The sequence below is a fragment of the Raphanus sativus genome, chromosome 3 (assembly GCF_000801105.2).
Source record: "Raphanus sativus cultivar WK10039 chromosome 3, ASM80110v3, whole genome shotgun sequence".
Lineage (NCBI taxonomy): Eukaryota > Viridiplantae > Streptophyta > Magnoliopsida > Brassicales > Brassicaceae > Raphanus > Raphanus sativus.
This window is the reverse complement of record NC_079513.1, coordinates 21,453,962-21,480,552: the sequence shown is the minus strand read 5'-3', so window position 1 is coordinate 21,480,552 and position 26,591 is coordinate 21,453,962. Positions and strand designations below refer to the sequence as shown.

The 26,591-nt window shown below is 31.7% G+C and overlaps 2 protein-coding genes across 3 annotated transcripts; one reads left to right on the top strand and one right to left on the bottom strand.

Moving 5' to 3' along the window:
• The first annotated feature begins 15,954 nt into the window (after positions 1-15,954).
• LOC108847388 (uncharacterized) lies at positions 15,955-20,440 on the top strand. Of its 2 annotated transcripts, XM_057004990.1 has the most exons (6): positions 15,955-16,681; positions 17,233-18,028; positions 18,121-19,414; positions 19,513-19,599; positions 19,696-19,855; positions 19,886-20,440. In XM_057004990.1, the coding sequence occupies exons 1-6, from the start codon at positions 16,216-16,218 to the stop codon at positions 20,350-20,352; spliced, it is 3,270 nt and encodes a 1,089-aa protein (XP_056860970.1). In that variant the 5' UTR covers positions 15,955-16,215; the 3' UTR covers positions 20,353-20,440. The 2 variants fall into 2 exon arrangements, with proteins under 2 accessions (XP_056860970.1, XP_018476119.2); XM_018620617.2 differs by having other exon boundaries at positions 19,696-20,440.
• Positions 20,441-22,020: 1,580 nt separating this feature from the next.
• LOC108844168 (zinc finger protein CONSTANS-LIKE 10) lies at positions 22,021-24,380 on the bottom strand. The gene is made up of 4 exons (XM_018617381.2): positions 24,141-24,380; positions 22,881-23,384; positions 22,661-22,792; positions 22,021-22,378 (listed from the first exon to the last, which is right to left on the bottom strand). Exons 1-4 carry the CDS (start codon positions 24,246-24,248, stop codon positions 22,301-22,303), a joined length of 822 nt encoding a protein of 273 aa, XP_018472883.1. The 5' UTR covers positions 24,249-24,380; the 3' UTR covers positions 22,021-22,300.
• Positions 24,381-26,591: the final 2,211 nt, after the last annotated feature.

Genomic DNA, 26,591 nt, shown 5'->3' with positions numbered 1-26,591 from the left:
TTATACAAATAAGTGCAGTAATATGGCTAACTTGGTCCGGTCGGACCTAAGAATAAAATTATCCGACAAGCGGTTGACGAAAGGACCAAAGAGGTTAGGCAAAGTAAGAAATAAGGAGAGAGTTCCTAACTAAAATGGCCAGATGGATCTATCGACCTGTCACGGTTATGGGCAAAGATTTTAGAAAGGCAAAATCAAATGTGACCATTCCTAAGATTCTATACACCTCACCAGTCTTACTCCACTCCACGACAACTTTTATGACGTCAGTCTCCGCCTAAACAAAGGCTACGTTAAACACGCTCAAATTTGGCGGAAAGAAACATTTTAAAAGTTAGAAAAGCTGTAAATTTGGCAGAAAATAACATTTTTAATTTGGAAAAATATGTAAAGTGTGTATTATATTTTTAGTTTTCGTTATTGTCCAGATATATCTAGATCAAAACTTACCTAGTCCCCATAGGGATAGTACTGACGACAATTTTTTCTTTAACGTTTCTACTGAAATTTTTCTCTTGAACTGCTTTTCTACTGAAATTTGAGATACGATTTTATCTTCATTTGGCCAAACAATAGCAACTTACAATGTTTTTATGGTTTTTATTCTCAATTTCTTAATAAATTGTTTATACTATGTGGTAAAAAAAATATTTATACTGAATGGTAAGAGAATATTTATACTGAACGGTATAGTTAGAAACGATATAATACAATACTAAATGTTAAGTTTAAGATCCCTTTGGAAAAATACGTATAATACTAAGTATAATTTCATATATGAATTATGCTTTCCGACTTTGACTATCCATTCTATTTCCAAAACAGCTGACTTTTTCTTCAGCGATAAAAGAAACGTGCGTGTATATCGATAAGTGAGTGGTTAATAAAAAGAAAGATAAGTAAGTGGTTCTATTAGTTAAATAAAATAAAGCAAAAGAAAATGGAAAAAAAAAGCAAAAGATGCAGAACTTTGTTCTTCTTTTTGTAAGGCGCCACGAATAGAGCTGGGAATTTGAGCATTCATCCGCGGGTCTTGTCCCGTTTGACCCGCTGCGGAACGGATGCAGGTCGGCCAATTCGAAAAATTTAACATACGGGTGCAGGTGTGGGTTGAATCGATTTTAAGTGGGGCGGATGCGGGTCGGTTGAATTTGAATCGCGGGTATCCGCTAACCCGCAAAAAAAAAATCAAAAAAATAAATAAAAAATATAATTATTTTTTTCAAAAATAAAAAGTTATTTCGTAAAAAATGTAAAAAAATATTATTAAATTATAAAATTTTAATTATAAACATATAATTTTAATTATAAATATATAATTTTGATTATTTTATTATAAAATAATTAAAATATAATTAAAATATAATTACATTTATTATTTTATTAAAATTTATTTTATCCGCGGATCCTGCGGATAACCCGCAAATCTGGACGGAACGGGTGCGGGTTTTTAAATCCTTCTTTGTGGGTTATGCAAGTCAGAATTTTGAGTTAAAAAGAAGTAGTCGATCTGCGGGTTGGCGGAGCAGGTCGACCCGCGAACCCAGCTCTAGCCACGAAGCATACAGCTCGATAACTACAAGTCTACACCCCCAACCTCCGAATTATATATATGTGATTACTATATATCAGTCATGCTTACATTTTATATTATAGACGTGACGAAACAATACTCAAAAATGAGAAATCACGATCAAGAAAACCCAATATTAATTTAATTTATGTTTTCTCTGATCTTACTATCAACTTTTCCGCACCAATAAAGACCCCCCACGTGGGAGTGAATCTGATGAGTTGTTCCTTTAATCTTTGTTTTTTTTTTTTTTTTTGTAACACAGTTGTTCCTTTAATCTATTGTTTTAGAATTCAAAGATTTCAGTTCCCCCAGCAGAAAGGCCACACGAGCCACACGTATGCATCATTCATGATAACTGGCAAGCGGGTATGCTGAATTAAGTATAGATTTCTAGTGATGTTTTAAAAAGACTAAAGTTGCTTATATTTCCAACTTTATCGTGAAAGTAAAAGGCACACTTAGAAGCTTTTTGACCAGTAATATTGAGTTATCGACTGTTAGAATAAATGCATGAACAAAAAGAAGAAGAATAAATGCATGATTTATTTGACACATTTTGTTATCAATATCTCGAGAAAAAAACACATTATTTTCATTTACTATTAACAGTGATCGACTAAGATCCATAACCTATCTCATATGAACCTGGCACATATGTGCATATTTTGTATGCACTCAACCACTGAAATAATTACACCAAACTTTTAAGAAGTAGAGATCTTTAAAAATTTAAATTATAGGAAACCTGTCGTAAAACCCTTTTTAATACATATTAGACACATCTCTCTGCTCACACAATTAGCATGGATCCAGGTAAGAACTAATAAGACAGTTTACCGAAAAGAAATCATATAAGCTACATCTCTCTGCTCATATTTTAGATGGAGTATTGTTAATTATCGTGATGTAACACTACTCACTTCACAAATATTTCACATGTTTTTATATTAAGTGTCACTTTATGTTTTTATGTTGTTTCAAAAAAATGTCATTCTGTAATTACAATGTAATTTTGTACATTAAATCTATTTTACTATTTTGATGACTAACAAAATTTTATTTAAATTATTCTTATTTAATCAATTATACATTAAATAAGGATACATTCTATTATATAAGTTCTTAAATCTCTGTAATAAGTGTTAAAGTGACACTTATTAAAAAACATAAAAAATATCAAATTAACTATGGTGCAGTTTTAACATGCATATAGTTGTGTAATAAAGATAATTATGTAATAAGTATGGTGCAATTTTAATAAGAACAAAAATGTATAGATATATAGATTTCTGTAGAAAAGTTTTTTACTATTAACGATGGTTTTGTCGGTCACCATTCAAAGCTTAAAACTCCACAATTTTAAAAATATTACTCCATCTGTTTTATATTAAGTGTCATTTTAGATTTGTGCATACATATTAAGAAATCATTTAATTTTCATATTTTTTATATAAAAACATCATTATACATACACCTACTCATATTTCAACAAATAGAAAAATACACCGGAAACTAAAGTTAATAAATTCTACATAAAAATGCTAAACAACACTTATTTTGCAACAAAAAATTTATTTACAACGATATTTAATATTAAACAGAGGGAGAACTGCAAGCAAATAAAATTGCTAGCAAGTAGCGACAGATGATGCACTACTAACCATCATGTCATCCTTGTGTAAGGAAATACGTTTCTTTTCGGAAAAAAAAAACTTTTTGTTTTCTCTGTTTCCATGATTACGATAAACAGATCACTGAACTGTGAAAATAAATACAACCAGAGGGTGTATTGAATCAAATTTGAAGCGATTTGATTTTTAGTGAGTTTGTAGATGATTGATTACAAAAAGATTTAGAGAATTTAGTGTGATTTTTGTTAAAATACTGTATAATCTCATTTAAAACAGTTTGATTTTTATTTTTCTGTAACTAAAGAATTCCACTCAAACACTCTAGAAACATTTGAAGTATTCTAAAATCTTTGACTTAAATTTTGTTCAATAACTGTGGATTTTAGAGTATTTTATAAATATCAAGTTCAATAATACTAGATTTTGAAGAGTTTTTTCTAAATTCACGTTTGAATAACAGTGAATTTGTCATTTTAATATAAATCACTTCAGATTCTTAGTTGAATACACCTCCTCGAATCATTCAGCAAGGTTTACAAATTAATTTAAAATTGTTATCGAGGCCAAGGAGCAATACTAAATACGAAAAATGGCAACCACAGAAAACTATGCGTTTGACCGGATTAACTTAATTAATTAATTTATCATATTTTTGTCAGTTAAAATGATTAAAAATATATAGTGGAATAGTTTAAGCAGGAGTTTTAGAAGTGTTAAACGGTTGGTTGGCGTTGGCTATTAGTGAGCGTGGAAAGCACTGACCAGTTTGATGTTTTGTAAAATCCAATACAGCTTCAAACTGATCAACTGTCATTTTGACGCTATGCAGCGTCTCGTGCCGCACAATGTTTATTTTATTTTGCATTTTGCTCGTCTCAACCTTATTTTGTTAGACTAATTAGTTAATTGATTTTTTTTTTTTTTTTTTTTGGTAAAATGTTAAGTATTATACCAATCTTTTCAATTTTTTACAGAAGATACAAAGAGAAACTAGTAGCAGAATGCAGAAAATAAATCTAAACAGAGAATCTAACAGCAACAATGACACTAAACAAGAACAACATAGGACCAAGTTGAAACCGAGCTCCAATGAAGCAGTGATGGATCCAAGGAGAAGCAAGAGAGGCACGGGACAAACGCAGTTGCCGCGAGCAAACTGGAGAGAAAGGCGCCCTCAAACCTTGAAACACACAGCGCCTACAGCTTCTGAGCCACCCACACATCAAACAACCGCAAAGGAATCACAATCTCGGACTCGCAAGCTTATCCAAAATCACCTAACCGGCAGCACGAGAAGGAGTCCGCAACCAACGATGCCGTCGTTCGGAGAGGTTTGCTGAAGATTGCTGCCTCCAACTCACCTAACCGGGACCGTTTACATCCCTTTAACCCAAGACCCAAGTTAATTGATATTCATATGTTTATACTTTTTTTGGGTAAGGGCATTATATATTAGTGAAATACACAAAACAAAAACTCGTCGTCGCTTGAAATACAAGTTTTGAGTCCAAATCCAATACAACTTTTTTTGGTTATGTAAATACAAAAATCTTAAAAACATAATACACACTATACTAACATGTAATGTAAGATCGGCCATACTTACCAGCACTTTGTAGTTGACTTTAAAAAAAACTAGATTTTGACCCGTACAACCGTGCAGATAATTATTTTAATTTAACATACATAATTATTTTTTACATAATTAATTGTAATATTTATCATGTTACTAATTGTTTATTATAACATTTTCAAACACAAAAGTTTTTATAGTTCACATGCAATATATAAATCTTATCTATTAAAATAATATACACTTTATAAATAGACCAATAATAGGGTGGGCCAAAAAACCAAAACAAACCAAACCGAACTGATCCAACCAAATTTAAACCAACCTAAACCAAACAAAAATATATGGCCAAACCATTTGGTTAAAGTTTTTATCAGTCCAAATAGTTTGGTTTGGTATGTTTTTAAATCGAACTGAATCAATAAAAACAAAGTGATTATCTAATTATATATATTAACTAAATATATTAATAATATTAAAAACTAAGATATTTAACTATACATTTGACATAAACAAAGAAATAGAAGATTGAAATGCACGAATAGTGTGTGATATTTTTATTTTATTTTCAATGTGCATCTTCTATTTATGTTTTGTATACATTTGTTTTCGAATAATTGAAATACATAGTCAATATATTTAAAAGTAGACATTAAAGGTTTCTGTCCGTTTTTGTTTTTTTGTTTTTCTGTCCGTTTTTATAGGGAAGTAGTTATTATAGTGGATAATATTATTTTAACAACATATTATAGTCGATAATATATAAGGAGATTAATTAATGATATCAAAATATTATTAGGAAATAAATAAAACATAACTTTCTAGTGATGGTCCATTAAAACAATATCACACATGAATAGATGTTGTGACTTCTATTTTAATATAATAGATTAATATATCATTTCACATAATTATCAGTAAACAAAAATAAGTAAAAAAAAACAAGATGCATGTAACGACTTTCCGCTGTAAATTTAATGTAGTAAAAACTTCAACATTGCATAGAGATTCAAATGAATTTTTCAACTATTTAATTAAATATGTATATATATATATATATAAGCTGACAAAAGATACTTATTCCATCTTTAAGTATCAATTTTACATTTTTCAAACAAATTTAAAAAGTCAATAAAATACATTTATATTATTATTATTAATTACACATATCTGACCAGTAATATTTAAGATAAATAAAACCAAGAAGAAAATGTTAAAATGTGGCCTTTTAAGAAACATAAGGAGTATAAGTGGATTTCTCAACAATTTTTTTGGAAACTTTCGTATAAGAGACCTTTCCTTTTTCTATTTTATGGTTTTTCACTTTTTCGTTTTCTCAAATCTATACTATTAAAGCAGGATCCTATTGGTTTTTTTACTAAAAATACCCATTTCTTTAATAACATTGCATATTTCATTAAGGGTAATCAAGTAATATTAATAACAAATCTATATTGGGTCATTTTTTTTTAAAATCCAGCCCATTGCCCACATCATCTTTTTTGGGCCATTTGGGCCGATTAACAAATCACATTCAATTTTTATTTTTTTCGGATTGGGTTCGAGTCGGATCTTTCCGGGTCCGGATGAGTTCGGTTCTCATGCATAAGAACCTGAAAAATAACCAAATAACCAAAATATTTAAAACGGGTTCGGTTATTTATACTCAGAGTAACCAAAGTATCTGATTCGATTCAATTTTTTGTATCCAAATTACTCAAAAGTAACCAAAAATATCCATTCTATACAGTTTTTTTGGATAAACTTTTATCCAAACTATCATATTTTATCCAAATACTCAAAAGTACTAAAAATGACTACTATAGTTAACTTATGATATTAATTTAAAATATTAAAATAATTATAAATATAATTATAACATATATTTTTAGATATATATTCACATTTCGGATATCTTCGGGTACTCATTTGATTCTCGATTCGGATCGGGATCGGATCGGTTCTTCGGATATAGCAATTTAGAATTCATTCGGATATTTACCCCGGGTCTGATCGGGTTCGGGACCCTGATTTTTGGGTCGGTTTTGAGTTGGTTCTTCGGGTCCGGATATTGTGATCAGGTCTATACTCATTTAAAATGAAACACGATAAAGAAAGATAAAAAGCTTAAATCTTTTATAAAAAAAACAAATATATGAAAATATGACATTTATTAAATATTTGTCAATTTAAAAAAAAAATAAAGGAAAATAAACCCGCGCTTTAAAAGCGCGGGTCAAAATCTAGTTTTAATTATTTGAAAGACTCTTTAAGATACTATTCAAGGAAAATGCTCTGAGTTTGCTTATGACTTTTTGTAATACTGATTTCCTATCGTCTTCTTGCTATTATTTTAGCTCTGTCTCTCCATACCCTTACTTTGATTAAGAACTTTTTTGGACAATGAAACACAAACAAAACTTAACAATCATATTCACATCATGTTTAGTGTGGTTCAGTGTACCAAACACAAATGATACATAAGCATTGGTATTTTTATTATTTCTCATCTCTTTTTAATACTTCAATGTCAAACCAGTGAAGTATTAGTATTACTAGTAAGAAAAAGTGTTTTCATCGATCACGCTAAGAAATATAGTAATGTCCCATTCCGATTCTTCGAGTCTAGTTCATTGCAGATTTGGAGAGTGGATAAAATGACCCACATTAAGTAAGTAATTTGTTGTTTCTTACCCGCTCCGTTGGATATCAATATTTTATTTGTTACAGAACATTATTATATACTTGATGAACTTCGAATGGGTTATTGTAACATTTAAAGATGATAAATTATAACTATAAATTGTTTCTAAAAAAACTTATAATTATAAATTAAGCAAACTTGAACGCTTTTCTTTTCTTTTGCACTTCTTTCTTCGTTTACAAGTTTTTTTCTACAATTATAGAATGATCGAACATTAGCTTTTAAAGACAACAAAAGCAAAGTGACATTTTCTTTACTCACTTAAACTATTAAATAAGAAGAATAAATAACATTGGTATAAACTTAAACAAGTAGACAGCATAAGCAAATTGGCATTTGCATAGCCATATTTATATACAAAGAAAAAACTAAAGAGAATAGGGACGCGACTTCTCGGAGCAGATTGAGGCCAACGAACAATTTTGTGCGTCCATGTGCCGCTTCACATGTGTGCGGCGTAATCTATATTCTGAATCCTTATTTAATGAATTGTTAGGTTAAGCTAATGATTTTAAACGATCCTACACTACCATTAGGTACTAATAATTAAATATTCGGATAATTATTCGCTATAAAAAGTTCTATATATTTGTCAGTAGAGAGAATAAGATTCTTAAATCAAATTTACAAATGATTGTTAGTAGTCCAAAGATTTTGTTACAGTTAAATTTGAGATCGATTATCGCTTAATGAATTTCAACCTGTTTGCCTCACAAACTTAGGCTGTAGATCGAAACATTTTCAACCTCTTTAGTTAGAGCTTCTTGACTTTTCTTGTCCAGTCATGTTTTCACGTTGCATTTCATTTCAAATACTTTCTCAGTGAAACAAACATAGCGCGAAACGAGAGAAATAACCTTTTCCCACGTTTAGTAAAAGAGGAGGCTATCGAACCTTGGTCATGTCAGTGTGTCGGGGATAGTGGACACCATGATTTACGAGCCATTTGCAAAATATAAATGATCCTATTGGCCTTGATAAAAAAAAAGAAGATCCTATTGGCCCGTAGGCCCTATTTCATTTTATTTTTGGGAATGAAGATGGGTGAGAGAGAACTTTTTTCAAAATAAAAAGATGGATGAGAGAGGAGAGAGAAGAGTCAAATGTGGCCATTTGGATCGTTGAGGAGTCTTTGTATTAATCAATGGCCACACATTGGAAGAGTCTTTCTCTCCTTTCACAGATTCTAAGGGTCAAAAGCTATGTCTATAGGGCCCAGTCTTATCATTTTATAACTATATAAAGTGCATTTCTTGGAACCTTATGTGTTACTTTTTTCTTGTCACAATTTTGTGTCTCTTTGTTATTGTTTTTGGCTGTGTTAAAAAAAGATGTAGTTATTGTTTTTGGTTTGTTATACACTGTGTGCGCTTATTTTTTCAAATCTATGTATACATTATGCTTAACTAATGACTGAGACAATATTAAGTTAATCTAGAAAAAGTTATGTTTTCTGCCTTTCTATAGATTTATCACACAATATATATACATAGTATGGTACGTCGATGGTGTCATATACTAGGTAAAAAGTCATGCACAACATACAAAACAAAACTGAAAGAACATGTTATTGGAAATGCATGCTATGGTTAAGTGGCTATATATTGATAACAATATCGCAAATTTAGTTTTGGAAATCTGATAAAATATTATACTCCCTCTGTTTCTTTTTGTATGATTAGAAAATATTTTTATTTCAATTTGTATGATGTTTTGAAATTTTGTATTTCAATTTCAGTTACTTTTTAAAATAACTGATTAAAATATTAAAAAGTAATGTAATCTTTTTTCTTATGTGTTTAAAATAACAATGATTAATTACTTTTAGTTACTTTTGTTGTAATCAAATAATTTTAGTAAATTATTATTTTTTCTTAATTTGTGTATTTATACTAAAACATACTTATAAAAGAAACATAAGGAGTATTATAAACATCTACGAATACATCATACTTGCAAACATAGTAATTTATTTTAACTGTGGTAAATGCTATAGGGGTATAATTATTATCTGAGATATGTATCCGACGTGAGATCCATTTCAGAGGGACTCGTTCCCCATCCAAATGATAAAATCTCATATTCGTCAAAATTAGATCCATATTTCTTGAATTTTTGATATTCTGATCAACACATCAAATATAATACATTTCTATTTTATAAACAATAATTTTGATGTATTAGAGTTTATGTAGAAAATTATTTTATGATAATATTTATTTATTATAATATTATAGTTTTAAAATATAAAACATTATTCTCAAAATAAAAAAAATAAAAACATCATATAAAATTTCAAATTTCAAATATAAAATTTATGATTATTTTTAGATAGATATTGTAAGGTTTACACGGATATATGAAAACGATGTATCCTATCTTGATAGTTAAATCATGGATCAACAGATCCAAATACCCAAAATATGTGTATATCCCAAACCATTCCACCCCACTATATATATATATATATATATATATATGTGTGTGTGTGTGTCATTTACGTCGTAATAAGATACAAAACTGAATACAATTTTTTTTGTCAATGTTATATGACAGAATAATAATAAAAAATACTCATACTTTCTTATTGAAAAAATCTGCCGTTTGAGTATTTTTAAGACTGGACCAAAAACAACTTCAGGTTTTCAATGCAAAATGTTAGTAGGATTTTTTGTAACTGATGTTAGTATGATTCTTTTTGTTCTCAATAAATCACTACTACAAGTTTTACAATACATTAGAACTAGGATATGATCCGCGCCTTGCGCGGAGTGAGAGAAAAACTTAATTTTTAAAAGTACATCATAACTTTTTTTCGAATAAACAACAAAAAATACATTTTTAAGAAAAGTACAACATATTTTAATTTATATACAATAAAATCTATAAGTAGATACGGGATGAATTTAATGTAACATTATTAAAATAACATATTTATCAATATATATATATATATTATGCAGATGTAAAGTAAGGTAAAAATGAACAGGACATCACAAAAACATGCATTACAAATTAGAAAAATATATGATCCTATCTTTTGTAGACAAAATTGTATTTTTTTTAACACCAAGACAAAGTTTTATAAAATCATATTAGTATGGGTTTGAGTTCATTTAGTATAAACGAATCTATCAAAAAATTTAAAATGGGTCTATCACTTAAATATATGAAGCCGGTATACTGATTAAAAAGTTGAACAATTTTTTGAAAAAAAAATAGTCGTTTTTTTCAGAAACATTTAGTCACTTTTTCATAAAAAATTATACATTTTTTTAAGAAACGAAATAAAGTATGGCCATTTTGAAAACTAAAGTATATGAAAACGATGAAATGTGAGTGATATATGGATCTCCTCCCACAAATGTATATATATATAGTAAACCAGTTGCGTAAACAATAAATTTGCATACGCAATTTAAGGGAATACGAAATCAGTTTATAATGTGATTGACCACTAAATCAGTTTATGCCATATTTTTTTTTTCTTTTAAATACAAAATGACTTTGTGTGAATAGTGTTTTATCAATTAGCGTCAATCTTGGACTAATTATTAAATGTTTTAAAGACTAAACTTGTGAATCAAGTTTTGCGTGATTTAATATTCAAGTCTAAATACAAAAAAAAATAACGTGGATTATGAACAGAAATATTGTCATGTATTTTTTATGCAAACATATTGAATGTTTTAGATTTCAGAAAAAGATATGTCACCGCTGAATGTATATATACACTCGGCAAAAATCTGTCTAAGGGAATTAACACAGGATCGCAATTTTGCATTGCAGCAGATTAATAATATTCCCATAATTTTAATATTCATTGATTATAAAAAAAAATCAATAACGTATGGGTTTGGTATGTTTAAGCCATGACCCAATTTAAATTTATAAACGGTTAGCTCAAAAAAAGATAAAATAACTAAAACTCCTGCCCTTTTGTAAAAAAAAAAGAAACACTAAAACTCTGAGATGCATGGTTTTATTTTATATAATCTCAACATAGTAAATGCAATAAATTGTGATAGTAAACAAATTATAATTCGCAAATTTCGTGTATCATATCTTTTGATTGATATAGTAAATGAAATAAATTACCCGCAAATCTCGTCTCTCAACAAAAATGGTTTATCAAATTAATATCAATCAGCGTCAATCATACCTACAAGAAGGATTATTCTTCTGACTAAACTTATGCATAAATTCTGCGTGATCGATAATCCACGTCTGACGCAACCAAATAATGTGGATTAGGGAAGAAAAATATGTTTCTTAAATAAAAACATTCATAACGAATCAATCGATAATAATGGCAGGCCAAATTAGGGCAGGTAATATACCAATAATCATATATTAATGGTTATTATGGAAAGATTTTGAGTTTTTTTGTGCAAACAGTCAATCAATATTTATGCGTGAGGTTAACCTGAATAGCATATTTTTAAATTATTACTATTTCATGTATCCATTAGAATAACTATCATATATATTTGTATTTTTAAAACATAGAGATATACAATCAAAACAGTCTGTAATCGGAATCTGACATGTTTCTTAATCATATTTTCAAGATTAGGGCCGAGTGATATTAGCAAACTCATGTACGAATTTGAACTATAATATGAATTTGATGTATAACTTAAAAATGCATTTGATGTATTACATATACAAAACACACTAAATATATTTGAATCAGCGAGGGAACGATTTCACTTACATATTTATTTTTAAATTTAGCTTGAATAATCTGCGGTGGCCTATATTTAATACGCACGGAAATACAAATTATAATGAAAATGTAATAAAAGACCATGCAGTAAATATTTGCAGTACCAATGACAATGTATGTAATAAATCTAGTATATTAAGGAAAATTCTATATGAAAGCTGAGAAGGCTTGTGAAACCGACACGTATGCATAATGGCAACATTGTAAATAGTTTACACTTTAAAGGTTATTCTTTTTTTTTGCTTCTTGATTAATAATAAGGGGATGCCCTTTTTCGAAAAAAAAAGTTTTACAATAAACGACATTAGACAGTTTGGTGAAAACATATACAATAATCAATGGCATAAAGATACTGTAGTATTTTTTATTTTCTGAAACACTCTGTAGTATAAGTCAATTTTGCGAAATTTTATACGTGTATAACAAAACGGAAGTAGGAGCTATTATATTGGACGAGATTATTTTGGAACAAATCATTTACCAACAAATACAGTAAGCACATCATACTATATTAATATGTCACACGAACAAAGGAAGAAATTTGGCTAAATTTCTAATATAGAAAAATGTAATTGGGAAAATCTAAATATTTTAAAATAAGGAAATAAATATTTCGTTTGCTGACCAGAACAAAACCAATTTTGTTTTGATTTTATGGTTGAATAAAATTGTATTCATTTGTTTCTTTTTTTCCTCCTAGTTTGTTAAAGATTAGTTTTATAATCTTTTACGATTTAGTTGAATTTTTTTTTTAGTATTTTGGGAATATGTTTTTTGTTTAATTTTGTAGTTAAGAACGTAGAGTAAAACGAAATCCAGATAATACTGTATTAGACCTTTTTGATCCTCGACCATGTTAGGTGGACTGCAGCAGTTGTTTCTTTCCTTTCCTGAAAATTGTGCATTGTCTCCTAGAATGATCACATTGCTATAATGCAATTGCTGTAACTGTTGAATCGCTAGCAAGGTTGCCATAGCCTCTGCATCAAGTGATGAATTTGTTGGAGTGATTGCCGAGCTTCTTTGTATGATGAGAGTATCTTCTCGACTATGCAAGGACCATCCTATACCAGCGTTTTCATGAGGGCATTTCTAAAGCTTTTGAATTATCATACATGCTTACAAAAAAGTACGAAAAGTTAATTCTATCATAATGTTCCAAACCTCCTACATCTGGACTTTACTTGGAACAAAAGTTTAAGGAAATTGGAAAAAGAAATTTGAGTGAAATAAAAATTCTCAAATAGATAATTTACAAACACAAATTACTTGGGACAACTTCAAGCTTATTTCCATTTTTTCTCTAAAATAGAGTAAAAGTGATAATGGAGTAACACATGCTCCAACTTCACTCTATTTCTTATTTCATAATGAAAAGTTTACTTCATAAATGGAGTAATTTATTTTTTGTTTGTTCATCACTCTATTATGGAATAGGAAATAGAGTAAAGTTGAAACATTTTTACTCTATAATCAATTTTATTTCACCTTGGAAAAAAATAGAGATTTACATTAGATATACTCCTATTACGGGCTGGTTTAAAACACCCGTTAAGTCTTCAAACTGAAATGCATGGTATAAATATGGTCTTTGAATCGGATGCAACTTTAGAGATTTACAGTGAAAGAGCAACTAATCGAATAGAGGATCAATTTACCAAAACCAGCTTTAGAATATGAAATGTAATATCAAATTTTAATTGAAATGTAATATCAATTAAAGCATCTTTTATCGGTTACTTTGCTAAGAGAATATCTCTGAAAAAAATAAATTAATAAAATATAATAATTGATGAAAAAGAAGCAAATTGTGAGAGACACTTCTTTTTAGATATTCTGAACAAACAAAGAGAAACCAGCTATTCACTGACTTTTTTTGCTAGTACAATTATTTTTTAACTAGGTGTTTTGTCCGCACCTGCGGATATAAATTTCTTATAAATACTAATTATTTTATGTCATCATTTTTTGTCATCAATTATTTTATGTCTTATTAATCTAAAACCAATATAATAAATTATTATTTATGTTTTAAATAGTTAAATCAAACATCAAAATATTTATATGTCAAATATTTTTTTATCAAAATATATACTTATTATTGTGTTAATTTTTTTTTAAAACACTCAAATCTCAGAGATAGTTTAGAAAATATTTTTATATTTTTTTGGTTGACTAATATTTAATTATAAATTGTTTTATATCTTAATTCTTTTTAAACTTTTATAATAAAAATATTGTTTTCAGATAGGCACACAATATATATATATATATATATAGAAATTATCTTCTTTTTATAATTCTATAATATTATTTTGTAATCAATTATTTAATATAGCATATAACAGATAAACTTTATATCATTAAAAAAATCGTTTTTATTTATATATAAATTCAGTAAGGGTATTATTTAAATTAATAAATTAGTGAATAGTTAGAAACTAATAATAAATCAATAACCTATCTAAAAATCTAAAACCTAATAAAAATATGAAAAATAAGAAAAGCCAGTATAACATATAAATTTAATATTAATAAAATAAAATTTGTTTTTGTTTATATGCAAGATTCATCAAGGCTATTTTTAAATTAATAAATTAGTGACTCATGTAAAAACAAATAATAAATCAATGATAATTTAGCTTAAACTTAATAAAAACATGACAAATAAGCAAAATTAGCTAAAATCACGGAGAACATGATTTTTTTGATAATTCTGTAATATTATTTTGTAATCAATTATTTAGTATAGATATAACATATAAACTTATATCATTAAAATAAAATTCGTTTATATATATATATATAATTCAGTAAGGTTATTATTTGAATTAATAAATTAGTGAATAGTTAGAAACTAATAATAAATCAATAACCTATTTAAAAATCTAAAACCTAATAAAATTATGACAAATAAGAAAAGCTAATATACCATATAAATGTAATACTAATAAAATAAAATTCGTTTTTATTTATATACAAGATTCATCAAGTCTTTTTTTTTAAATTAATAAATTAGTGACTCATCCTAAAACAAATAATAAATCAGTGATAATTCAGCTTAAACTTCATAAAACATGATAAATAAACAAAATTAGCTAAAATCATGGAGAACATGACAAATAAGCAAAATCACTTCATAAATAATAATATAGATGCTAAGTTTTAAATTAGATTAAATAATTAGTGTTAAAATATTAATATAAGTATTGGAGAAATTGTGGTTGAAAGATCAGAGTGATGCTGATGTTCTTATAGTGTTATAAATTGGTCCTTTTAGTCTTTTAAATGCAAGGGCTTGAGCCGTTGACAAATACTTGTTAGTGCACTAATCAGAGATGTTGAGTTAGAAAAACTCAATTTTTCAAAAAAAATATATATAACAGTTTGAAGGAGGCTAAATTGAGATGAGTTGGAGGAAGAAAAAATCCATTCAATTATTTAGTTCTTTTAAATATTTAGTCACCCATTTGATAAAAAAAATGAAATTTAGTCCCCCATGGTAAAACTGATCTTTTAGGCAAGCCCATAAAATGAATTTGACAACCAATTTAGAAAGGCTTAAAATTTGTATCTCGAATTAAACTCCCTTTCAAACCCATTAAGTAAATCCGGCCCAAGCGTAGCACTTAAAACTTCCCTAGGAGCCAAAGCAAAAAAGAAACCGTAAAAAGAAGGAAGTTTAAAGGGTAACATCGTCATTATCGGTGTTTAATCCCCTTAGTCTTCCCCTTGTCCGAAAGAACAAAAAAACAGTTAATCTAAACGCAACACACATTTTTCTCAAAGCGAAGAGGCATCGCAAGAGAGGGCAAAAAGCACTAAAGGGGTTCTCTCCGCCGCCGCCGTCAAATCTCGCCGGAGATCTGCCGCCGTTTCCTAATCCGCCGAAGTCTTGTATCGTAACCCTCGATTAGGGTTTCCGATTTCGAAATCGAAGAAATCAATTGGGGGGAGGTTTTGCGCGATTTGGGGGAGAGGAGGGAGAGAGAGAGAGAGAAGATGCCGAGGAGTACGAGGCACAAATCGAGCAAGCACAAGGACGCGAGAGACCACTCGGATTCGGAGAAGGAGGAGAAGAAGAGCGCGATTAGGGTTTCAGGGTCTGGGGAGAAGCAGCGAGGAGGAGGAGGGAAGGAGTATTACGATAATGGAGAGTACTACGAGGAGTACACGTCATCTTCTTCCAAGAGGAGGAGAGGGAAGACGACGACGGGAGGAGGGGAGGAGGATGAGAAAGGGGAGAGTTCGAAGAAGAGTAAGGTGTCTAGTGAGAAGAGTAGTAGGAGGAGAGAGGAAGGAGATGGGGAGGAGACGAGGAAGAGTAGTAGTAGTGGGAAGCATAGGGAGTCGTCTAGTAGAAGGGAAAGCAAGGAGCTTGATAAGAAGTATAAGGAGAGCAAAAGTGAGAAGCTTTATGATGGGGATGATCATCACCATAGATCCAAGGGTCTCTCTGATAAAACTGGTAAAAGTCTTCTCTTTTTTCGAGATTCATTTGTTTTATCTTTTGTTTGTGTGTTAATTAAGGTTCTGGTGTTAGTTGACTTGAGTGCTTGTGTTTGATGTTACTGTTGTAACACAGTTTTGGTTTCAGTCTGTTTGGAACAATCTGTTTTCTCTCGTGTTTGTGTATGAATCAACGTTCTGGTTTTGATTGACTTGAGTGTTTGTGTTTGAGGTTGCTTCTGAGATACAGTTTTGGTTGCAGTCTGGCTCTCGTGTTTGTGTGTGAATTGTGGATGACAAGAACCTACATGATGTCTTTTCTAATAATGGGAATCTCTTCATATACCTAAGTGTAGTCTTTTGGATTAATGTTGTGATTAGCACTTGCAGAGTTTTATTCATGTTGTTATTGCTGCTTTGGTTGTTATCATGTCTGAGACCGTATGTAACTGTTTTTAAAATATATAAAAAATCTGCAAACGCTGTTTACTTAGATGCCTAGTATAACTAGAGAATTTTGGAAGCAGCGAAATGTTTTCTTGTTACTGATGTTTCTGTTTGTGGATTCAGAGTCGAAAGCTGAGGATCAGCAAAGGAGTCTAGGCACTGAAAGCCATTCTGAGAAGCGATCAAGGCGTAAGAGGGATGATCACGGTGGTGGAGACAAGAATCAAGATAACAGCGACGATGACTACATTAAAGATGGGAAACATAGAGGAGAGAAGTCCAGAGATAAATATCAAGAAGACAAGGAAGAAGACGTCAAACAGATTAGTGAAAAGCAGAGAGAAGACCGATCTACTAAAGAGCATCACAGGTCTGATGGAAAGCTCCTCCCAGATGAAAGTAAAAGGAAGTCCAAACAACAGGACACTGACCACGGTCATGAGCCTGACAGTGAGCTTGATGGATATCACGAGCGTGAACGAGACCGCGAACGTGGTCGGGATCGTGATCGTGACTATGAGCGAGATAGGGAACGTGATAGGGATAGAGAAAGGGACCGTGATCGTCGGGATTATGAGCATGATCGTTACTATGGAAGGGACTGGGACCGTGATAGGAGTAGAGACCGTGACAGGGATCATGATAGGGAGAGGACTCATGAGAGAGAGAAAGACCGTAGTAGCCGTGACTATTATCATGAAGGGAAACGAAGCAAAAGTGACCGGGACAGGGATAACGATCGTGACGTGTCGCGTCTAGATGATCAAAGTGGTCGGTATAGAGAGAGAAGAGAAGGGAGGAAGTCTCCAGATTATCAGGAGGTGGTCGTGGACACTAGAAGCAGCCGAGCAGGGCCTGATGGTGATGTGATAAAATCAGAGCGTCAGCCTTCCAGTTCTGTGGTTCAAGAAGAGAATGGGTACGTTTTTCCTCTTAAGCATTTTTATTTTTATTCAATTTTTTGACTCTTAACGTTGAATTCAGATCATAGTTTTGTTAATGGTGAAACAGGAATGTGTCAGACCAGACAACAAAATGGGTCTCTTCCAGGGAGGCGGCTGAGCTGTCTGGAGGATCGGACAGAGGTACAAGACAGAAAGCGTCTGAGAAGACAGTAAAGACGGAAGATGGTGTTTTGGGCGAGTTTCATGGCTCCACAAAAGCTTCACCCCGCCCCATGGTTGAAAGATCTCCTTCTTCGACAAGTCTTGACCGGAGATTCAATAATAATCAGAGTAGTGCAAGATGGAGCAGTGAGGTTGAAGAAACAGGCCTTAGGAACAATGCGAGAGATTTCTCAGCACCTGAGGATGAAAGACTTAGGTTAGATGAGACATCACAGGGAGATATATCCTTTAACAATAAACCCAACCAGAACAATTCTTCTTTTCCTCCAAGACCAGAATCTAGGAGTGGCATGAGTAGTCCTAGAGTGGGCCTTCGAGAAGACGACAACAGGGGCAATACCGGTGGGCGTTATAGGAGAGGCGTTGATGGGATGATGGGAAGAGGGCAACAAACACAGGGTAATAATACTTGGAGAGGTGTCCCAAGCTGGCCAGCTCCACTTCCGAATGGGTTTATACCATTTCAACCGCATGGTTTTCAGACCATGATGCCACAATACCCATCTCCATCTATCTTTGGGGTGAGGCCTACAATGGAAATGAACCATTCTGGAATCCCTTATCATATACCTGACGCTGAGAGATTTTCTGGTCACATGCGTCCTCTCGGGTGGCAGAATATGATGGAAAGCTCAGGTGCTGCTTCTTCTCACATGCATGGCTTTTTTGGGGATATGAGCAATAGTGCTTTCAGGGGGGATGAGTCAAACATGTATGGAGGATCTGAGTGGGACCATAACAGGCGGATGCAGAGCCGTGGTTGGGAGTCTGGTGCAGATGAATGGAAAAACCGAAATGGAGATGCTAGCATGGAAGTCTCATCAAGATCTGCTAAAGATGATAACTCGGCTCAGGTTGCTGATGGTGAGTCTCCTGGTGGCCAAACAAGTCACTCTGAAAACAACAGGGGGAAAAGCGTTGAAGCTGGGTCTAATCTAACATCTCCAGCGAAAGATTTGGATGCGAGGTCTCCTAAAATTAAACTGGAAGAGGCAGCTGAAGAGCCTGTCACGGAAACTACTGATAAGAGGAGCGAACGTTTTTGCCGGCACTATCTGTCAAAGCTTGATATGTCGGTAGAGCTTGCTGATCCTGAGCTGCTCAAATGCATCAGCTCATTGTTGGATGAAGAACATCAACGAATTGATGATGGAGCTGCTGTGTTTGTAAATCTCAAGGTAGAACTCCCTATCCTCAAACACCGACATCATTCATTCTAGTTGTACTGGCTTTTAGAACCTTTTCTCATGTCTCTCTATATTCTTTTTGTTGACAGGAAGGTGGGAAGAGAGTGCCAAAAGGCAACAGTACTTCCTTGGCTACTCTTTCATTGTTTCCTTCTCAAAATAGTTCATTGTTTCAGGTAAATGCACTAATACTAGAAAAAAATAAGATTCTGATATTAGCTTCCTGCAATTCTCCAAGACAATGCTATAATGTGTTTCTTTCTACTTTTCAGATAGCAATGGAACTCTACAAGGAGCAAAGATTTGAAATGAAGGGTCTTTCAAATGTTGAGACTCACAGGCCTCCTCAAGCCTCTCCTCCTTCAAGCTTGGCCAAAGTCGATGTGTCGGATTCAGACATGTCCCAAAAGGAAAATCAGGAAGCATCCTTACCTGTTGATGTGAATCAGGAAACATCCTTACCTGTTGATGCGAATCAGGAAGCATCCTTACCTGTTGATGCGGGATTGGAGACGGGAACACAAGTTGAAAGATCTTCGTCTCCCATCCCAGACAAGACACCGGAGGCTCTGGCCTCTGATCATATTGAAGGTTGCGAGGATGATGGAAAGCCAGATGATGGAGATGCTGTAGACCAAACAATAGACATGGCTCCTGAACATGATGCAGTTACAGAAGGTGATCCTGTTACAGAAGGCGATCCTGATTCCTTGACCATAGCTTCACCAGAAGCTATCGAGGCCATGGAGGTTGATGAGGGGAAGGTGTTGTGTGAAGAAGACAAGGAAATGAAAGAAGCAGAAGAGAAGGAAGTTGAAGCTGTTGATGGTAATGGAGATGTATCTCCAAAGGTAAAGGAATCATTAGTTAATGAAACTGATGAGTCAGTAATAAGTCAGATACATGATGCTACTCAAAGTACACATTAAGACAATTTCTATTTTGCATCTCGTTTCTGTTTTGTTTTTGCATTTCATTTTCAGTGCCTTATTAAAATACATTGCTTATTTTTTCTTCTGTTCTTTTCTTTTTGTGCCCCTCCTTTCTCATTTCATGCAAAGAGAAATAATAAAACATTAGAGAAAATAATCCGGTGTAGTCTTTTTTTTTCTCGTTTTTATTTGATATTTTTGAGAAACTGAAACCTTGACAAATAGAAGGTTTGAAGAGTTAGCAATACAGAAATGGGAAACTTAGCTACAAAACCTCTCTGGTCTTGTCTACTTAAAAAAACAGTATAAATTTCATGAGCTTTAGACTCCATGAGATTCCTATTAAAGCGTGGGAGAGCAACTTCTTCGGCTTCATATTATGTGTGTAAAGAGCAGCTCCAGCAAAGTTTCTCTAATTCATGAATTTCCTGCAGTTGATTTGCATAAACATGGCACCTTGAGTTCATCCGGCTCATCTGGATCAAACAAGTAATCATATCTGCCAAAACGCACACGTTCATGTCATATTTACTGAATGAAAAAATACATATCAACACTACAAACAAGAGAGGAAAGGAAACAGACTTCCTTCATGGAAACAAGTATGTTCAGATGTCTCTGCTTACCATTTCTCCTCCTTGAATCTTTCTTCTCATCCATGTATGCCAGATCGACCAAAGCAGACTCAGATCCTCTGTCACAACTCACAAGACATGAGACTTCTAGGATATTAATACAACGAAATACAGGTACGTTATCTCTTTCAAACCTATGCAAAAGCTACACAATTATATTTAACAAAGAAAAGACTCAGTCCAAAGGTGATGTGTCCTGATGCATTTTGCTTTATTAGCACTACAGAGTAAGTTTCTTACCCTTAGTTTCTTGTGTTTTAGTTTTGCACCTAGTAAAACTTCCCAAATTGATGGGAACAAGATACCATGGGGGAGCCAAAATGAAAGCAAAAAGGTATTGTACCTTGACAAAATTACTTGATGGAAGGCTCAAAATCACCAAAGCTGGTTCCATTTATTCATCACTCGCAAAAACATACTTCAGTCTGAAACAAAGCACATGTCACAGTGTCTCCACATCTCCCATTGATCAGGCAACAATGCAAAAATTCTCAATAAAATTGCTAAAATGCTCTCTAAGTAATATGCATAACTAAGAAAATACAATCACTGCGGTGAAAAAACACCTTCTAAGGGTGCATTTTAGTTGTATAATAGAAAAAAACAAGAAGACCCATATGGAAAGACATACCCTCTTACATGCCTGTAAAGAAACCAAATAGAGTAAGAATACTCTGTAACTCAATCAACATACTCTTTATGGAGTTAGGTGATAATAAAACAAGAAAACACACTAATGAATGGTTAATACATGAGATAAATAAAAAGAAATCGTAAACATAATATTATTGACCTGAGCATGATATAATTGATTTACATAGATTAAATTAGACAAAATGGTGTTCAACACATAAAATCTGAAATTAATTCATAATCCTTTTAGATTTTTTTTTTTCATTTAAACAATTTTTTTCTTTTTTTTTGGGGTGGGGTGTGTGGGTGGGTTGATCTCAATTGTTATGAATTCTCTCTGATAATACACAAACCGGAATTTCAATTTGCAATTACATGACTTTTGGATCAAATGGAGGAGACAAATATATACTTAATGTATTTATAATTATAGATATATAATATATCTACAAATCTCACATCGCCATTACATGACTTCAGTAGCTACACTTTTCTTTCCTTATAAAAGCTTATTTTAGAGAAACTCTTTATATACAAAAAAACTAATTGGATGCACATAACATCACATATATATTTTATATAACACAAAACTAGTTTCTAATGACATGATCCTTGTTTCCTCTTTCTTCCAACTCTCTTGCTTTTGCTCAGTCCCATTACATTCCTTTGACACCATTCTACTTCCTCTCCTCTGTTTTGGCAAACCTTCCTCGGATCCTTGGTTGGCTATCTGCAAGAGCTTTCCTACAAGCATACTGAAACCAAAAAAAAAAAATGCAACAGAGAAGAGTTAATTTTAAGCCGAAACGGTTCATTTCAAGTCTTTTGAATCATAGCTGGGTCTGAAATTTAGGAATCATAAACATTTTTAGGTTAATTTTGGTAAATTACTTTTTGACAACTTATGGACAATGCAACCTATGTATAATAACTTTTTTTTTTAAATAATTGAGGACTAAAACAAATGTTTCATCCGGTTGTGCCTAAAACCAGCCTTGATTTATAGGATTTTTTTATGTGTTTTTTTGTTTGTATACCTTGATTTTGCGCCCGAAGTTTCGTCTGCTCTTCTTGTTCCTGTATCGAGACAGCTTCTCACGACGATCATCTGAAGTACAGCTCACAATAACCATATCCAGTGGAGACTGAAAGTGGCAAGTCCCAAGTTTCTGCTCATCAAAAAACAACAATAAAATAACAATTCATATTCATATAAGAGTCTTAAAAAGAACACAAACTTTGTGCAAAGGTTAGAACCTGTATGTCGCCTTCACTAAACGCTCGTCGCATCCCAAAAACAGAATCATAATCCAACTGAGCAAAGTCAGGGAAGTTCTGAACCACAACAGCTTCTTTTTGACGTGCATGCTGTGACCAGTCCATAGAGCTCAAGTTCTCCAAGCTAACACTCTTCTGCAAATCCTGGTTCTCATCGATAGCCGTCGTCACGATAGAGATGTTCTTGACGTCCAAAACGTCAGAGAATCTAGACTCCATAGCAGATTTCATCATGAGATCTTGCTCACATTCATAAAAGGCTTTGTCAAGAAGCTCTTGGCCACTCTGCAACGACCCTAGGTCAGGAAGCTCACAAAGCCCTTGCGAAGAGTCGTCTCCGCGAGAGATCATTGTCAAAGCAGCTGAGAGTGGATCAACGGCTAAGATTGGCTCTTCAAGAATTGGATCAGGAGCTTTGAATAGATCTCCTTCTTCTCCTATATCATACTCAGATATGTTTGTTGACTTAGCAAAAGCGTTTTTCTGTTTAAAAAAAAATAAATCACAATAAAAAGTAGCATCAGAATCAAAGACCACAACACATCATAACGCAACACAAAACAGAACATAGTTCGAGACATTCAGACAGTGAATCACGGATCTTTGTGGGAATAGATCCTTTTTTTTTAAAAAAGTTAGTGGAGGAAGAGCCAATGAAACAAGACAAACCCATTTAGAGTCTTGAAGGACAAGGAATCTCATGTGAGCACTAGTTCCCATTATTAAATCTCAAACTAATAAAATAGAAAATGGTTACTTTAGTGCTTCGAGATAACTTTTTTTTTCTCACTGGAAAAGAAAAAGTTGGCTTTTTGTTGCAGAAGAAGATTCCGTTTTATCAAAAAGATTCCATTTTTCTCCTGACTAGAAAAAAAATCCTAATTTTTTTTCTAGCAGCCAAAAACACTTATGGTCAGGTCAGCGGAACACAAATATCTTACAATCAAGTGACCACTTAAGAGTTCACACCACAAACGTTTCCTCTTGAAAATCAACTTCACTAGTAGACAAATTTGCTTTGTTCATCTCCTAAACACTCCAACTTTAACTCCATAAACCAAAACAAAAAGAAGAAGAAAGAACTTTCATTACATCAAAAAGACAAAAGTAAACTATCAGAATCTTCAGGAGAAAAGAACCCAAAACCTAGAAACTCAGTTTAAAAAAGAAAGAAAAAAATTTATCACAAATAGAAGATCTATATCCAAATGCAGTGAAATAGAAAATGAAAATCCAAACCATTTCATCATCAGAGAGCTTGTATGATTTGAAGAGGTCTTCAATCTGTTGAAAATCTGGTGGACAATTATGCATGTAACTGAGCATTAACCCAGAATCTGCATACATTTTTGTGTTCTTGCTGAGAAAACTTTGGAAGTATCAAATGGGTTTTTAAGAGAAGAGGAGGAAGAGAAAGTGAACATAAAAGAGAGCAAACAAGAAAAACAGAGGCCAAGTTGGGAATTTGAGAGAAAAAGATTGGTACTTTGGTCCCTTTATATGAGAGAGTGAGAGAGGCTTATTAAATTTATTTGTGTCACTGTGGACATACTTTAGTGTAAAAAAGCCCATAAGACATTACTATTATTTTATTTAAAACACATATATTCAGCAATATAGAAAACAAAAAGGTGTGCAAACTATACATATAAAAGTAGTTTGTAGTGTAATAATTCCATTATTGTCTTTTGTATATATTATATATGTTTTCTGAGCAAATATTATTTATATATGTTGATTAGAGCGTTTTATCTTATTTTTTTGACAAAGGGTTTAGAGCGTTTTATTTTTATAGTGTTGTACTCTTATTACTGTTAATCACCACAGAAAATAAGTTCTGACTTAGCCCTTTATCAAACAAAAAAATAAGTTCTGACTTGGTCAGTAGTCAGTTGTTTTATGTAACGTTTTTAAATTTTTATTTTTTTTATTAACACACTTTACTTCTGTTGGATTTCTTGTTTCTCTTAAATCAATAGTTTGTTAATAAAAAAAAATAGATTTGTTAATCACCACGAGAATGATTTTTTTTTTTGATAAAATCACCACGAGAATAATTGTTTTTACGTGTTTTGTCTTCACATTCGTAGAGATGCTCTTTTGACATAATGCATACAAAGTTAAAACTAAAAAGTCGCATGATATCGGTTTTACTCCTACTTTAGAATTCATATAAATTACTATCAAAACACAAAATAATAATTTGTCGTAAGGATTAATCTAGAAAATAATTCATACTTTTGCATTAAAATATAAAACATCACTGAAAACCAAAAATAAGGTAAAACATCACTTAGTATGATACAAATGTAGAATTAGATTAATGAGTCTTCATATGAGGTTAAGAACAAAAATGACCAAATTTTAGCCAAAAAAAAAGAACAAAAATGAAGACAACTTTTGATATGTTGGTCTGATTTTTATTGGTTAAAACGGCTTTCCATCTGCTCTGAGTTTTAATTTTATTTATTTTATAATGAGTAAAAGTTATATATGTAAGCATGCAATTAGAACAGGGTGAAGGATGTCGACTTCAACTTGCAATGAAAAAATCCATAGCACAGTGCTCCTTGTCTTTTCATATATATTCCATTTTTCAATCATATTGCTTCTTTTTCCATTTAACTAAAACACCATCACAACTGTCCATATATACTCTCAAAACGCGCTTACATATTACATGCCAACATCATGACTTCTTGATGAGTTTAAGAATTTTTGTGAGAAAGTAAATCACTGTTGTAGGGAAGAAATGATATTTAAAATTGAAAAGAATTGTTTTTGTAAAGAAATCATGAAATTAGTAAGACTATAAAATTGATATAAATAATAGTTTACTTGAAAATGTATATGTAAATTTTCTTTCAGAAATAAAGTGAATTATGCAATAAAGAAAGTTTAATAATGGACAAAGACATAATAAGATAAGTTTATGTGCTTAAATGAAGACTGGATTTTCTGTGGTTGCATGTTCGTTCCACAGACGTACTTGAGATTGCCTTTAAAAAATATCACATGAATTTAGAAATGAAAAACAAATAATAATAATAATATAAATCTCTCTTATATATATATATATTGTTTTTAATAAATAATAAATCTAGAAACAAAATTGCATGGAACACACACGAATTAGTGTGTATATCAGTATATAGACTGTTACCTACCTTAATTTGTTTTTAAAATCAGAAATTATCGGAAAATGCTAGTATATGAGATATTTTTATTCAATACAATCATAGAAAAAGAATCCATTTTAATCATTAAAAATATTGGAAAATAGTCAAATTAATTAATTCTCATATACTTACATTAGTTGTTCTGCTTTTTATATAAATAAAACTAAAAGGGATTACAAAGGAAACTTTATTTGATTGCAAATAAATTGTTCACTCAAATTTTGTTATATTCGTTCTAAACGGTTTGCTCTATCCATCCACTCCACATATTTCTGCATTCATTATATATTTTCTGCGTGTTCTACAATCTACATAATCCACTGTTCAGTTTTGTTATCACCATTCACACCAACGTATACAAAATGAAGAAAGCACTTCAACAGAGATTTTAAATTACTTTTGGCAAAAGTTCTAGATCATGCCACCCATATTTATATAGCTGCAAACAGAGGCGAATCTAGAAAAAAAATTAATTGGGGTCACTATATCAAAAACAACATAAAAATATTTT